This window comes from Taudactylus pleione, unplaced genomic scaffold (genome assembly GCF_031769625.1).
Source record: "Taudactylus pleione unplaced genomic scaffold, aTauple2 ptg000295l, whole genome shotgun sequence".
NCBI classification, from domain to species: Eukaryota; Metazoa; Chordata; class Amphibia; order Anura; family Myobatrachidae; genus Taudactylus; species Taudactylus pleione.
The window spans coordinates 280,001-296,114 of NW_028284697.1; the positions used below are offsets into that span (position 1 = coordinate 280,001).

Consider the following 16,114-nt stretch of genomic DNA (forward strand, 5'->3'; position numbering starts at 1 on the left):
TTAAACTAAGAGATCATTGGGACCTCATAGGATCAGATTCCTGAAATTTCTGTCCAGAACCTACAATCCTCTATGGTTTCCTGGAACATCTGAAGCTGCACTACTTTGGAGTGGATAAAATATTAGTTTCATATGTGGAGTAATCTCATTTGATTTCAAGCAGGGTCCTTAATACTTCAATAACTTCTCATAGTGGGAGGAATGTGGGTTTCTGGATAACTTTAAAAACAAAATTAAATGTTTCTTTATGTTCTAGGTTAATCCAGACAGCCTGAGCTCGTCTGCTCCCTCCACAGAGGTTCCACCACAGTCCACATTACCGTATGGATCAGACCCTCCACCCCAGGACACAGACCATCTGTTGCCACCGGTTCCGCCACCTCCGCACCCTTTTCCCCGGATACACTCCTACACCGGGGGATCCCAGGAGATCAGACACATTTTGGAGCCTGAGTCCCTGGCTGAACAGACCCAAGAATGTAAAATGAACTCGGGGCTCCCGTTGGTGAAAAAGTCTGATGACCCCAACCACATTGAGAACGAGGATTTCTGTGCCGTGTGCCTGAACGGAGGGGAGATGCTCTGCTGTGACAAGTGCCCCAAAGTCTTCCACCTGTCCTGCCACGTGCCGGCCCTGCTCAGCTTCCCAGGGTACGGCAGTGAATGCCTGTGTTTATACTTTATATCAGTCTGCTGCTCATAAGGGTTCTATAGGTGCCTCAGACAGATACTGGGCCTGATTCAGAGCCACTCGCTCTGAATCAGGGCCGGGCTTCTTTTTTTATGGATCGGCCCCTTGGCCGCTCGCATACCTGTGGGTGACCACCCACAGCTATTGCGAGCGGCCATGATGATGTCGCGATGGTCCAGGCCATCGCGACCATTGGGCTTGCGACGAGACCCTTGTGGTAGGGTCTCGTGGCCTCAAGCCCCAGAGAGATTTCGGCTTGTGATGTCAGTGGGGCCGCCCCCAAACGGCAGGCGTCCTCATGGGAACGCCTCCGTTTGGGCAGCCACCCCCCCGGCCCGCCCACCAAAGGGGGCGAGCTGTCACTCAATATCGACAGCACGCCCCCTTTGTTGCGAGACCCGGAGCGACGGAGTGCCCGTAGCTAGCCGGGTCTCGCGCATGCGCACGACGGAGCCGGCTCTGTCTTGCGCATGCGCTGTGGGCCACCATTGACCCGGTTGCGAGCGCTCAGCGCTTGCGACCAGGTCTGAATCAGGCCCATAGTTCCCTTATGCAGAAAACTGGGCAATGATCATAGAGGGTATTCATCATCACTGGATGGGAAATTTAATGACGTCTGCAGAACGTGGCCAGTGTACGTAGGCAGACCGGGGTATGCTAAAATAGATTTGAATAATGGATTATGCTGTGTTATCCCCACTCACGCACTTGTCTGTGTGGGTTTGGAGCGATGGCAGGTGGCACTGACAGTCCTTCCCGTGACACTTGATCTTGGATAAAGAAGAACACTCCATCTGTAAAACAATGATTCGCTATAGGCACAGGAGAGTAGGATTAAGGTTGAGAGAGATGGTATAGTAGTTACACTAGGATATTGCTGGCAGATATACACTGTGCTTTGTATTAAGCGCACAGCCCTGGTCACCCAAAGGCCTTGAATCCTTCGTCATCTTTTAAAATGGTATTAGGAGAACAATGTAAAATGTAAACTAAATGAATGGTGTTGGGACAATGTACAAATATTGCCCTTTTCTCAGTGCTGCATCACTGCTTAATACCCAGATGCAGTATCTCTTAGTGCTAAAATATGATTTATTAAACCTTGGAGATAGAGATAAAGTACCATCCAATCAGCTCCTAACTGTCATGTTATTGGGCTGTATCCAAAGCCAATAAAATTGTCATGCGCCTAGAATGTGCTAGTCAGACAAGGTGTTAGATGGATCTGCAGCAATAGCTGTCTGTAAATGACCCATACCTCAATGCATAGAGGAGACCTCAGAACTGCTCTACTGCCACCTGTTGGCTGGATATGGCTCTGCAGCACATGCCGGCATCACTGTATTTCTGGTCTTGTTGATGGTTAAGTGGAAACTTTTGGCATTAAGGAGTCATCTTGTGTGTTCTCTGCAGTGGTGAATGGGTGTGTACACTGTGCCGGAATCTGAACAAGCCAGAAGTAGAATACGATTGCGATAATACCCGGTTTAGCAGAGAAAATAAAATTGAAGAGGGGATGTTGCCACACCTTAACGCCTACGACCAGAGGGTAAGTAACATCGGTAAATGGGGAGTTTTACACCATTAAGGTCATAATTATGAAGAAATGAACATTTTCTACTTCAGGGTCCATAGGGGGTCCACAGGGTTGACCTTGGGGTATAGCTGGATCTGGATCCATGGGCACCACGCAGTTAAAGCTTTAGCTGCTCCCAGGATGCACTTGGGTCCGTCCTCCTCTATACCCCGCCCCCGGCCACAGCACCTCAGTTTGAGTTGGTGCCCGGCCGGAGTCGGGTCACCTGCGCAGGGGGGCTGCAGGAGCAGCCCCCAAAAGCTTTCTATTTTTTGAAGAAAAAAAAAAAAGAGCCTGTTAGATTTTTATTTTAAAACAGAGGCTCTAGTGTGGCAGCGACGGGCTGTCTATGCAGACGCCCACGCTGCCGCTCTCCTTCCCCGCTGGCGCCGCGACGCCAGTACTGCACTGGGGATCGCGGCGGGAGGCCAGAGTCCGTACTAGCCGGACTCTGGGTCCCTCCCTGGACTGCTGCCGGAGTCGCCGGGGACAAGGTAAGCCGCGAGTCGCCGATTAGCGGCGGCTCGCGGGTTTTGCCTGCAGATGCAGTCCTTTGCCCCCGGTCCTAGGGGACAGACCGGGGGCAGCTAGCGGTGGCGGCGGGCTCCCCCTCTGAGGAGGAATAACCCGTGGGACCACTAGACCACCAGGGATATATGGCAAGCGGGATGCCGGTAAGCCCTGGGGTTAATATGCTAGCCAGGGGAGGAAGCCTTCCCTGTCAGCGGCTCCTCCCCTCAGCTCAGCGCGCCTTTCAGCACGGAGTCTGGCGTCGCTGAGCTGCAGCTACACGGCCACTCCTCCTCTGAGGTCTCCAGCGGCCATTTTCTCAGTGGCAGCGCAGATCTCAGGGAGCACGCGGACCGGTCCCCCTGTGTACCTCTCCCCTGATTAAGGACAGCGTACACAGCACTATAGCCCTCCCAGACACTGAATCTGGGCAGGTTGATTGTAGTGGAAAGGTGCAGTGAGTATATCTTCCTGCATGGTATGTGACTTTTGCTAGTGCTGCCTGTCTGTGCTTATTTTCTACTTACTGTCAGCTTATACCTATCCCTTTACTTCTCCTACAAGCCCTACAGGTGTGTGGGGGAGGGGCGTTTCTACTGACCTCACTTATATAGATCACGTATTTGTGAGGTCCGTCACATACAGTTGTGTGCTACTCAGTGCCATATTGTGGGCTGTTGTTCAGCACACCGGTGAGTGCGTTTTACTTCTACCCTGGTGCCAGATATATAATATATTCTGTCATGTCAGACGAGGAGGTTGAGCGCTCAGTGGCTCCGGTGTTGGCCTCCTGCGGACGCTGTTCTGCAGGAGTAGATAGGGAGGATTTGTCACAGGATGGCCTGTGTAGTCGATGCCAGGTGGCTCCTGGCCCATCCAGACCTTCTCTGGCGCAGGAACCACCGTGGGCGATGTTTTCTCAAGTGCTGGTGTCTATTGCGGACCGTCTGTCGGTCCCGACTGCTCTCCCTACTAGGTCGTTGTCCCAGCCGACCATCCCCCATTCCCCGGGTGTCCCGCAGTTATTGCGGAGTCCTCCTGGGTCTCAGTCGGTGGGTCCCTATGCAGGGTTGCCTATGTATATGCAGGCTTCCCCTGTGCCGCAGCAGCCTGTGGTACCTTTTCAGGCCCCTATGGTGACTCCTCCACCCTGGGTGGATGTGCTCTCCAACTCCGTGCAAAATTTGGCGGCCGCTTCCTCGGCTTTTCAGTCAATGTTGCAGACTGACATGCCTTCTAGGATTTCAAAACGCCCACTCATGACACGGGCTGCTCAGGTATCGGACTCAGAGGGTTCCTCAGATGATGGGGAGGTCCCTGATGACACTGACTCGGACGCCTCGGTCCAGGAAATGGATACCAAGTCGTCCATTAATGTGCGAGCACTAGTTAGGGCGGTGCGAGCTATTCTTCTTATAGAGGATGAGGCACCGGTTCCTAAATCGAAGTTTCCTAGTTTCAAAAAAACTAAGGTGGCTTCTGCGGTGTTTCCCCTGTCGGATCAGTTGACGGATCATATGGCGGTAGCTTGGCAGGCGCCCAGTAAGAGATTCCTTCCTCAGAAGCGGTTGGCTTCTAATTACCCCTTCCCTGAGGCACATTGTAAAAAATGGGAAACTCCACCGGCGGTGGATTCCCATGTCACCCGTTTAACTCGGGGCGCCACCTTACCATTACCGTCGATATCCTCGCTGAAGGATCCCACGGACAGGAAAGTTGAGACTTGCTTAAAGTCTATTTACTCCCTCTCCGGGGCGGTGGCCCGACCGTCCATGGCCATCTCCTGGGTGGCCAAGGCCATTGAGGGGTGGGCCAATGCATTGGAAGATACCTTCCCGGACGACGCTCCGGATGTCCAGCGGGCGTTGTTGGGACAAATGAGGGACGCTGCTTCTTACATTGGAGAAGCTTCTTTAGATGCTAGTCTGCTGACCTCGCGGGTATCGGCTGCAGCGGTGTCTGCCCGCCGATCCTTATGGTTGCGGTCCTGGAGAGCGGACTCTGATTCAAAGAAAGGTCTGGAGGCCTTACCTTTCAATGGGGAATTGCTATTTGGTCCGGACTTGGACAAAATAGTGGACACCCTGGTTAAATCCAAGTCGGCCTTCCTCCCTTCGGCGGCACTGCCTGCTAAGGTTCGGAGTTCGGCTTTTCGTTCCTTTCGGGTTCAGGGTAAGGCGAAAGGTCAGTCCTTCCCGAGACAGTCTGCGAGTAAGACGGCCTCTAAACCCAAGAAGCAAGCCTGGAGTGCTCGGCGCCCTTCTTCCAAGCAGGAAGATAAACCTGCGGCCTGATGGGACGGGCCTCCCTCTGGGGGACCTCAGAGTGGGAGGCCGACTTCTTCTATTTGCCCAGTGCTGGCACAATACCACCACGGATGCCTGGGTTCGAGAAGTGGTCTCCCAGGGGTACGCCCTGTCTTTTCGGCACAGACCACCCCACCAGTTTTTCTGCACAAGTCCTTCTCAGGACAAGACCAAGGCGTTACAGGTTCAGGAGGCTATAGAGTCCTTGCTGAAAGCAGGGGTCATTGTTCCCGTTCCTCTATCACAACGAGGGACGGGGTATTATTCGTCTCTGTTTCTGGTGCAGAAACCCAATGGTTCTCATCGCCCTATCCTCAACTTGAAGTCTCTGAACAAATTCCTCAGAGTTCCCAAGTTCAGGATGGAAACGTTACGTTCCATCATTCTGGCGATGGAACCGGGGGATTACATGGTGTCCCTGGACATCCAGGACGCCTACCTCCATGTTCCGATAGCATCTTCACACCAGCGGTATCTGAGGTTCGCTATCCTTCAACACCACTATCAGTTCCGGGCACTACCCTTTGGTCTCTCCACGGCACCGAGGGTGTTCACGAAGATTATGGCGGTCATGGCCGCACATCTTCGGAACCAGAATGTACGGCTGCTGCCGTACCTGGACGACCTCCTGTTGCTGGCGAGCTCCCCGGAGGTACTGCTTCAACATCTCCACCTGACGATCGCTTGCCTGCAAGCACACGGGTGGTTGATAAATTGGAAAAAGTCCTCCCTGATTCCATCACAGCGGATGGTTCATTTGGGAGCCCTGCTGGATTCGCGTCAGCAAAGGATCTTCCTGACTCCGGAGAAGGTCGCCTCCCTACAGCTGCGGATACGCAGTTGCCTGAGCCGTTGCCGCCTGTCGGTCCATTCGGCTATGAGAGTTCTGGGGTCCATGGTGTCGACATTCGACATGGTGGAATTTGCCCAGTTCCATTCCCGGCCCCTGCAGGGGCTGATTCTATCAGAATGGAACGGGTTACCTCACCGGATCCGCTCTCAGGTGCTGGTGTTGTCTCCGGACGTTCGGCTATCTTTGGCTTGGTGGCTTCAGACAGCTCATCTGGTCGAGGGGCGCCCATTTTGGATCCCGGACTGGGTCCTGCTCACGACGGATGCCAGTCTCCGGGGTTGGGGGGCAGTGACCGGCTCTTTGTCGCTTCAGGGTCGTTGGTCAGCGGAAGAAGCACTTCTCCCCATCAACATCCTGGAACTGCGGGCAGTATTCAGGGCCCTGCAGTCGTCCGGCCCCGCTCTTCACGGAAGGGCGGTACAGGTGCAGTCCGACAACGCCACCACGGTGGCGTATATCAATCACCAAGGCGGAACTCGCAGTCAGGCAGCGATGTCGGAGGTGTCTCGTATCCTGACTTGGGCGGAGGGTCACATTCCAGCGATCTCGGCGGTCTTCATCCCCGGAGTCCTCAATTGGGAGGCGGACTTCCTCAGCCGTCACGACGTGCATCCCGGGGAATGGTCGCTTCACCCAGAGGTGTTTCAGCTACTCGTGGACAGGTGGGGACTGCCGGAGCTGGACTTGATGGCCTCCCGTCACAATCACAAGTTGCCCGTTTACGGGTCAAGGACAAGAGACGCAGGTGCAAGTCTGGTGGACGCGCTGTCGGTGAAATGGACGTTTCACCTGGCGTATCTGTTTCCTCCGATATCCCTGCTTCCTCGGGTTCTGCGGAAATTCAAGCAGGACGGCGGCATGCTCGTGCTGGTAGCTCCGGCGTGGCCCAGACGTCCTTGGTACTCCGATCTCAGGAGCCTCTCCATCGACGCTCCGTACCCTCTTCCTCAGCGTCGGGACCTGTTGTCTCAGGGGCCCTGCCTTTACCCGGATCTGGGTCGGCTGTCTTTGACGGCGTGGCTCTTGAGACAGCCGTCTTGAGGTCTCGGGGCTTCTCCAGTTCGGTTATTGGTACCATGCTCAGGGCACGCAAGCCTGCTTCAGCACGGATTTATCACAGAGTGTGGCACACTTACTTTCAGTGGTGTGAGTCCAGACATTATGATCCTCAGGTGTTCCGAGTTTCTAGGATCTTGGAATTTCTTCAGTCAGGATTGGATCTCGGCTTACGCCTTGCATCTCTGAAGGTTCATGTGTCCGCCTTGTCCGTGTGGTTTCAACGGCGGATTGCAATACTACCAGACGTTCACACCTTTTTCCAAGGTGTTCTCAGGATCCAGCCTCCCTTTGTGCCTCCTGTGGCTCCTTGGGACTTGGCGGTGGTGCTACGGGTCCTGCAGGGTCCTCCGTTTGAGCCTCTTGAGGCGGTGGAGCTCAAGTGGCTGACATTTAAGACGGTTTTTCTCCTGGCAATTGCTTCGGCCAGGAGGGTGTCTGAATTGGGGGCGCTTTCCTGTCGCCCTCCTTTCCTGATTTTTCACCAGGACAGAGCGGTGCTCCGCACTCGTCCTGAGTTTTTGCCCAAAGTGGTCTCGAAGTTCCATATTAATCAGGAACTTGTTGTGCCAGCTTTTCAGTCCCCTGATCTTTCAGCTGGTGAGACTTCCTTAGATGTGGTCCGGGCGCTTAGAATTTATGTAGACCGGACGGCTTCGGTTAGGAAGTCTGATTCCTTGTTTATCCTCTTTGGTTTTCACAAGAGGGGTTGGCCTGCCAACAAACAAACGTTAGCCCGTTGGCTTCGTTCCGTTATTTGTGAGGCTTATGCACAGGAGGGCTTACCTGTGCCAGCCTCTGTTAAGGCTCATTCCACTCGTTCTGTGGGTCCCTCTTGGGCTGCTAGACGTGGCGCTTCTGCTGTTCAGCTGTGTAAGGCGGCCACTTGGTCTTCAATTCAAACGTTTTTGAGGTTCTATGCGTTTGACACCATTGCCTCTCAGGATGCATCCTTTGGGCGCCGGGTACTCCTTTCAGCACAGGAGCGTCCCCGCCCTTAGTTGTACTGCTTTGGGACATCCCCAAGGTCAACCCTGTGGACCCCCTATGGACCCTGAAGTAGAAAACAAGAGATATGGTAAGAACTTACCTTTGTTATCTCTGTTTCTACGAAGTCCATAGGGTCCACAGGGCGCCCGCCCTGACGCACCTGGCTTCAAATGGGCTGTGTGGCTGGTCACCGGTTTTCCGTCTCCCATTTCTGTGAGTATGGTTTCTTGTGTGTTCCAGTCTTCCTTCTCTCTGTTTAGTCTCCTCCTCCGGCCTAGGCTGCTTACCAACTGAGGTGCTGTGGCCGGGGGCGGGGTATAGAGGAGGACGGACCCAAGTGCATCCTGGGAGCAGCTAAAGCTTTAACTGCGTGGTGCCCATGGATCCAGATCCAGCTATACCCCAAGGTCAACCCTGTGGACCCTATGGACTTCGTAGAAACAGAGATAACAAAGGTAAGTTCTTACCATATCTCTTGTTATTATAAGCGTACTGTTAAAGGTGATTCGATTCTCTGCTTGAGTAATGCTGGGTAAACACTGGAGCGATGTCCGGCCGATATGAAGTTTCATAACGACATACCGCTTACGTCGCTCAATGTGTGCGCATTTTGTGATAGTCTGTGTCCCATGCACCCCTATACTGCACATTCACCCCATACATGGGGCACTTTTTTTTTGGTCTATAGTATACCCCCTCCTCAGGAACACAGGTGGCTGGAACTCTGTAACCTTGTCCTGGAAAACAAATTCTCCATTTTGCATGTGAAAGCGCTCATGGGATCAAGGGAAGCAGTGGGGAAGCCGACGGACGGAATCCCGACCGCCGGCTTCCCGACTGTCTAATCCCGGTAAGGTACAAATGACAGGCTTCGAGATCCCTGTCATTTTACCTATGCCGGGAGCCCGACACCCGGTTTACCGATCGAAGGTAAGCCTGGCGCGGACAGCCGCAGGGGGGGATGGTTAAGTTAGGGGCTCCCAGGGAGGGACTTAGGTTTAGGCCTTCCCCCCGAGAGGGTTAGGTTCAGGCTAGGGGAAGGGGAGGTTAGGGTTAGGCACCCCCCCGGGAGACTTAGTGTTAGGCAGCGGGGAAGGGGGGTTTGGGTTAGGCACTTGGGGGAGGTTAGGGTTAGGCACAGAGGGGGGTTTAGGTTAGGCACATGGGGGGGGTTAGGATTTGGCACCCCTAAGGGGGGGCTAAGGTTACTGGGGGGGGGGTTTGTTAGTTTATACTTACCTTTAGCGGGATCTTCACCTCTGACGGCCTTCCGCTGTCGGGATTTGAATCGCCGACCATGCGGCCGGTGTTAAATCATACCGATCCCGGGATTAATTCATACTCAGCAAGCGGCGCCCCCAATATGCCTCAAGCCCCACCATCTGCCAATACAATACAAATCCATGTTTCCCCATAGAACGTGATACAATTACATGACCTCATAGAAGAGTGTTTACTCTATAATAAAACATTCCCCACATTCAGTGCCCATCATGTGTTATTCTCCAATCATGAGTCACAGGGGAGGTGAGGAACTAACAGTGAATTATTTCCTCCTCTAGAAGTGTGAGAAGCTGGTGCTGTCCCTCTACTGTAACAGCCTGAGTGTACCCTTCCAGGAGCCGGTCAGCCCCCTGGTAAGTACAACTTATTTTATCTGATATTTAATTCCTGGCACAGTCACAGCAAAAGGGGCCATTATACTCTCCCGGAGAGTGATGGATTACTCTATGACAATCTTCACATAAAAGGCAAAATAGCGGTAACCTTTTCTATTCTAGATACTGAAGTTTCAAAGGAGCAGCTGGTAATGAGTTTCCATGCCATGCATGAAATGTGAATGGCTCCAGCCAGTCATTGATGTAGATTGAAGTGTCTATCACCCGTGGCAGATAATTAACTTCGCTAATGGAGACTCCCACACGTGGCTGATTCATTTACTGGAGACGGAGTGTAGCAGAGAGACATACAGTGTAGGACTGTGGTAGTGTACAGATTTATATGCCAGGTATCGGCACCCAATATTTGCAGGAGGCTGGGGCCCATAGTAAAGTTTGTTTAAGGGCCTGGCGATGCCAGTTTAACCTCCCGGGGGCCCTTCTCAACTCTCCAATAGGGGCTTCACTGCACAGGTATCATACCTGCAGTGTGGGCGCTTCTGAGAAGGTGGCCAAGCATTGCTGAGCAACCCCACCCCAGGGACTCCGCAGCGGATGCACCCTCCAGGCTTCTCAGCGCCCCCATTCTTTATGATAGGCAGTCTCTCAGGGCAAATTTCCATAGAACTGCAGCAGCACCCAGGACAGCTGCAGTTTCCAAAAGCTCCCGTACTAACTTGCTGAGGGGTCTATTTACTAAGCAGTGTTAGGAGACAGAGTGAAAAGTGATAAGGTGCCAGCCAGTCAGCTCCTAACTGTCATTTTTCAAACACCTGTGAGATGACAGTTGGGAGCTGATTGGCTGGCACCTTATCACTGAACTGGCCAGCTTCCCCACACGTTACTACAGTATAAGGGGCCCTTGTATTATTAGTCCACTTTAGGTTCCCAGCTCCTATACAGATCTCTTGTAGTATAGAGACTTCAGTGCTTAGATGACATTAGTGCCTGATGCTGTTAAGGATTACATTGGTAAACAGGTTCTAATCTTGTTAATTAAACTAATTGATGTGTTTGTTATATATACATTTTTTAATGAAGGCACGTCACTATTACCAGATTATAAAGAGGCCAATGGACCTGTCAATCATTCGCAAGAAGCTTCAGAAGCGGAACATCCCTCATTACTCTACCCCCGAGGAGCTGGTGTTTGACATAAGGCTCATGTTTTGGAATTGTGCAAAGTTTAATTATGTAAGTAATTCGCTAATAATAAGGGTTCTGTGATACGAGAGAAATCAGGGGTCAATGATGTTACAGAGGCATCTCAGAGAGTAAATACTAATTTTGTTTTCTAAAAATAAATACAATGCATTTTTAAACTGATGCTTCTGTTTGGCAAATGAACATCGGACAGATGGAAGCTGATCATCTGATTGGAGGTCGCTGTGGCGAGATTTGCATCATGTAAATAGGCTGTCGTAAGAGCGTCGTGCAGGGCAGAGGTTCACCTATTAATAAAATAATCCTAATATAATAAAATGTACATTAAACACATACTCTAGGGGCTGAGTCTAAATCCCAGGCACAGTGGGCCTGATTCAGACCCGCTCACGAGCACAGAGCGCTCGCAAGCGGGTCGATGGTGCCCAAGTGCGCATGCGCACGACGGAGGTGGCTCCGTCGTGCGTATGCGCGAGACCTGAATAACGACGGCCAAGCTGTCGTTATGGGTCTCGCACCAAAGGGGGCGTGCTGTCGATGGTGATTGACAGAACGCCCCCTTTGGTGGGCGTGCCGGGGGCGTGGCTGCCCAGACGGAGGCTTTCCCATGGGAACGCATACCGTCTGGGGCCAAACCCACTGACATCACTAGTTATGTCAGTGGGAGTGCTTTTGGCTCTGATAGAGCCAAAAGCACTCCAGGGCTTGCGGCAGACGAGACCCTACCACAAGGGTCTCGTCGCAAGCCCGATGGTTGCGATGGTCTTGACCATCGCGACCATCATTTTGCCCGCTCGCTATAGCTGTGGGTGGTAACCCACAGCTATGCGAGCGGCCAGGAGGCCGCTCCAAAAAGTAAGAGGGACGGGCCTAATTCAGACCGAGTGCTCTGTCAGAGTGTCCGGCTCTGAATCAGGGCCAGTGTCTGTAGTTGCTGGCAGCCGTGGGAGCCAGATTTATTTCCTTATGCCAGGGCGGGAATCTGTTCAAATAAAGCGGGCGCATGGCAGCAGAATCTTGTGCCATCAGTTTATCGTATGTTGGCCCCCGCAACTGTCATCATCAGTATCGGCACTGGGTAGGTGCAAGAGATCCGTCAGATACAGACCTCCATTCCCAGTACTCGGGACCCAGAATCACAAGGAGCTTTAGATACACGCTCACGACACACCAACAAGTCAGGGTGGTTATATGCGATCGCATCGTTGCTGCCCATATCCAGAACGCCCTATTTCACCGATAGACAGATCCAGCCAAGTTTAAGAGGGACGTATGCAAAAATGCGTAAATCCACATCTGCGCATGTGCTGTTTGCTAAAACCATTTGTGTCCGTGCGCAGACATCCGTCTGACTCAATATCAGGCCCATTGAAATGAGTTCATGTACACAGAAATGCTCTTTCTCTCTTTTCTCTCCCGTTTAACGTCAGGCTGGGGGTGAGCCCAGCACTCCTTCAGTAGCTGGGTTGCCCCCAGCCCTCTCTCTGCATGTGTGGCATTCATTCAGCTTGTCCGGGGTCTGGGGTGCCCAACCTACCGACCGCTCGTGGGAGACTTGGCCTGCGGGTGGAACAGCGGGGCAGTGGCCGAAAAACGGGACTGTCCCGCTGAAACAGAGATGGTTGGGAGGGGTGCGCCCTCGTTCGACCGCACTGGTTGAACGTGCCTGGAGCCGGCCCTGCGTGCATTGATGCTTTGTGGAGATTGCGCCTATTTGTGATGAAACTGTACAAATCAGACATTTTATCGGACGGGATTGTGTCCGTGATCTTGGTGGTGGGGGTGGAGGGGGGAACAGACAAGGTTCGTTTAATAAGGAGTTTGTTGTTTTTCGGATGCACGACCTTTCCCCACCTTCCTGCACAAAGGTCATCCTATACGTATAACAGGACGACTATTGCACCGTTCAGTTACACGCGTGTAGGAAATCGCACTTCTTCTAGGTTAATTTCGACGGCTGTAATAAAAAAACATCCAAACACACATAAGTGCTACCTGTAATACAGACATCCCAAAGTCCATCACTCATAATCTAGGCGAGAGGTTCCAATCCGCGGTCCTCAAGGCACACTCAAGGTCCATGTTTTAAGGATAGCTATACTTGAGCACAGGTGTCTTAATTAATATCGCAGTTATTTTTATTTAACTATCTGTGCTCAGGCAGGGATATCACTAAAGCCTGGACTGTTAGTGTGCCTTGAGGACCGAGGTTGGGAAACATTGATCTAGACTATGAATGAGATAAACAAGGCAGTCAATTAGGAGAAATTTGAAATGGGAGGGTCGGCTTTAATCAAGTGATCCTGGGGGAGATGTACTAAGCCGTGGAGAGAAATAAAATACCAACCAATCACCTCCTGACATTTTTCAACCAAAGCCTGTAAAATGACTTTTAAGAGCTGATTGGTTGTAACTTTGTCTCTCTCCCCTTTATCTCTCTCCAATGCTTTAATGCATCTCCCCACCTGTCATTTACCGACTTTTATCAGGTGGATCTGCAAATTCAGACACAGATTATTTTATAGGGCCCAGTTCCAAGTCCAAAGCACCTAGACGGACAGGTTGATGCACTTTTGCAATAAAGAAGCAGTACGGATCTGCACTCTTTATGATTTGTCAGTGGCATTTCCCATAGAGCTGAATGTGCTCACCGGTACTCAGCTGCCCTCAGGTCCTCTGCACATAGTTTCAAGTGGTTACCAGTCCATGTGGAGCATAGATACTCATGGTCAGCAGAGCCATTGTCCGCATATTGTTGGGAGGGGGGCAAATATGGCAGGCGTGGCAACATCCCCTCCAAAAAAAAAAATCTACATGAAAAATACTATGTGCTGCAAAGGTGTCCCCCTCACCAGCTGGCCTGACCCTTCCAAAAGGCCGGGGGCCAGGTACTCGGTACACGATCTGCCCCCTCTCTGCGCCCCTGAAGGTCAGGAAGCAGATCAGTCAATGGCAGCACAAGATCAGCATGGAACAATGGTCAGAGAACCAGGTCATCATTGGTCGATGTAAATCAAGGTCAGGGTTACAGGGTCTGTAGGTGCATAGAAAGTAGCAAATACACAGCTCCCTTATTACATAGATGGCGAGTACCAGTCAGGAGTCATGTGACCGCATGTGAAGCCGGAATCGCCAACCACTGTGCAAGAAGAAACAGCAGCCAGCAGGGCTCTGGCCACACCCCGCTACCACCTTTTGATGCTGAGGGGCAAATGGTTTATCTGGTCATTCCTCGTGTACATCCTTGGCAGGAACCATGGACGTGTATCTTCTCCAATGCTCTGAGGACTCCAAAGCCAAAGAGAAAGATATTTTAAAATAACAATCTCAGGACGCGGACGTAAAGGAAAAGTCAGATTACTGGAGAAATACCAGTGGACGAGAGTGGGGTTTTGTTATGCGCAACTTCCGCTTAGTGGAACCAATCGGATTGATGACATCTCAGAGATTGTCCCAATGACCGATTGGTGCAATGCCATCTGACCGTTACACTGAGGATAAAAAGAAGAAGATAAGGGTAATTCAGCATCTAAGATGTCACAAAAAGCTTTGCTGAAATTTGAAGTAAATTCTTCCTTTGTCAGAGACTATTTACGAGTATTCCATGATATATAACTCTGTTTGTCGAATAAAAAAGGGAAGCTACATTTTTGTCAGAAGAGCACTGGTTTCTGATACAAAGTGACCCGTCTTGCTTAAATGATCAACCCAGATCACAGTATATCACCACAAAGGTATTAATGACATCTGTAGGTAAATAGGGCTATGGTTCTGTGGGGATGGGCAAGGGTTATAACTGCCGAAGAGATATGATGTCACAGGAAGTGACATAGGGGGAGATTTAATAAAGCTTGGAGAGAGATAAGATTGGACATAAGTAGCACCAACCAATCAGCTCCTAACCATCACTTTACAGGCTTTGAAAAGTGAGTTAGGAGCTGATTGGTTGGTGCTATTTATCTCCAATTTTATCTCTCTCCAAGCCTTATTAAATCTCCCCCATACTCTTTAACATCTCATTTCAGAGAAATCCACCAGCAGATAAACCACAAAAGTATTGGATGGTTTTGGAGACTCCATGACGATCTAACAATTTGGAATGGTGTATCTATGAAAAAACAGTCTGTAAGAGATTCCCAGAACAAAAAGTAGATGGGGGGTGTTATAGTCTCCTAGGACTCACCGTGTAAGTCTTCTAGAATCACTCAGGCGAGATCTTCACCAATAACAGAACCCACTGTTCCCTTAGAACTGGACACGTTCACCGTTACTTAGGTGGCCCCCTGGACTTAACTCGAGATAGTAGAGGCTTACACGATTAACCTAGGGCCACTAGATGTTATGCGACTGATTGAGGACTGGAAAGGTGAGGTAATCACGAAGTCTACTAGGTAGAGCTATTGTAGTAGAGAAGCGGCTAGGACTGCCAAGATGCAGCTAGAGAGCCGAGAAGTGGCCTTGAGGCCCGAGGTGCAGCTATGAGCGCCGGGATGTGGCTCTGAGAGCAGATATGGAAACAAGATGAGAGGTGGCTTTGAGAGCCAAGATGCGGCTAATGAGCCGGAGGTTGCACAGATTGAGATGTGGCCTAGAGGGTCAATGTGCGGCTTTTAAAGCCGGGATGCGACTTTGATAGCCGAGATGATAAAAGACTGAGATGCGGCCTTGTGGGCCAAGGGGCGAGTAGACAGCCAGGGTGCTGCTTTGAGAGCCAGGGTGGTAACAGGCTGAGGTGCGGCCTTGTGGGCCAATGTATGGCTAGACAGCCGGGGTGCGGCTTTGAGAGCTGAGGTGGTAACAGGTTGAGGTGCACAAGGTGCAGCCTTGTGAGCAAAGGTACGGCTAGACAGCAGGGATGCGGCTTTGAGAGCTGAGGTGGTAACAGGCTGAGAGATGGTAATAGATTACTTCAGTGAGCGGCGAGGCCGCAGGCACAGCACAACCCAGGAAATTTTGGGTGTCCCTGTCCCTACTGGTTCTGCATTTTGATTACTCAATCACTCTCACATCCCATTGGCCGAATACAAGAATCTCTTCTTCGTCATTAAGGCATCTGTTATTCCGGTTCTATGGAACTCCAATAAACCTCCTACTCGCAAAGATTGGTTCCATACAATTGACTTTTTTATGTCTATGGAAGATATTTTAACCTCCTCAGTAGACAAGTCATCTGATTTTGCCAGTACCTGGTAACCCTGGTTGGAGTATAAATCCTCAGGGGATTCTAAAAACTATATGTCTTCTTGCTAGTATAGCTAGATGTTTTAGGATTATATGTAATCCAGCCTGACGATCCCCTGATATTCTCCC

The 16,114-nt window shown here is 51.3% G+C and overlaps 1 protein-coding gene across 2 annotated transcripts in view; it reads left to right on the top strand.

Moving 5' to 3' along the window:
- TRIM66 (tripartite motif containing 66) overlaps window positions 1-16,114 on the top strand; it is a 70,653-nt gene that overhangs the window by 42,907 nt on the left and 11,632 nt on the right. The window contains exons 14-17 of one of the 2 annotated variants that reach the window (XM_088482779.1): window positions 257-651; window positions 2,105-2,240; window positions 9,545-9,619; window positions 10,682-10,834. In XM_088482779.1, the coding sequence (XP_088338905.1) occupies window positions 257-651; window positions 2,105-2,240; window positions 9,545-9,619; window positions 10,682-10,834 (759 nt within the window). The remainder of the gene's footprint in view (window positions 1-256; window positions 652-2,104; window positions 2,241-9,544; window positions 9,620-10,681; window positions 10,835-16,114) is intronic. The other variant, XM_088482780.1, reaches the window with a different exon arrangement.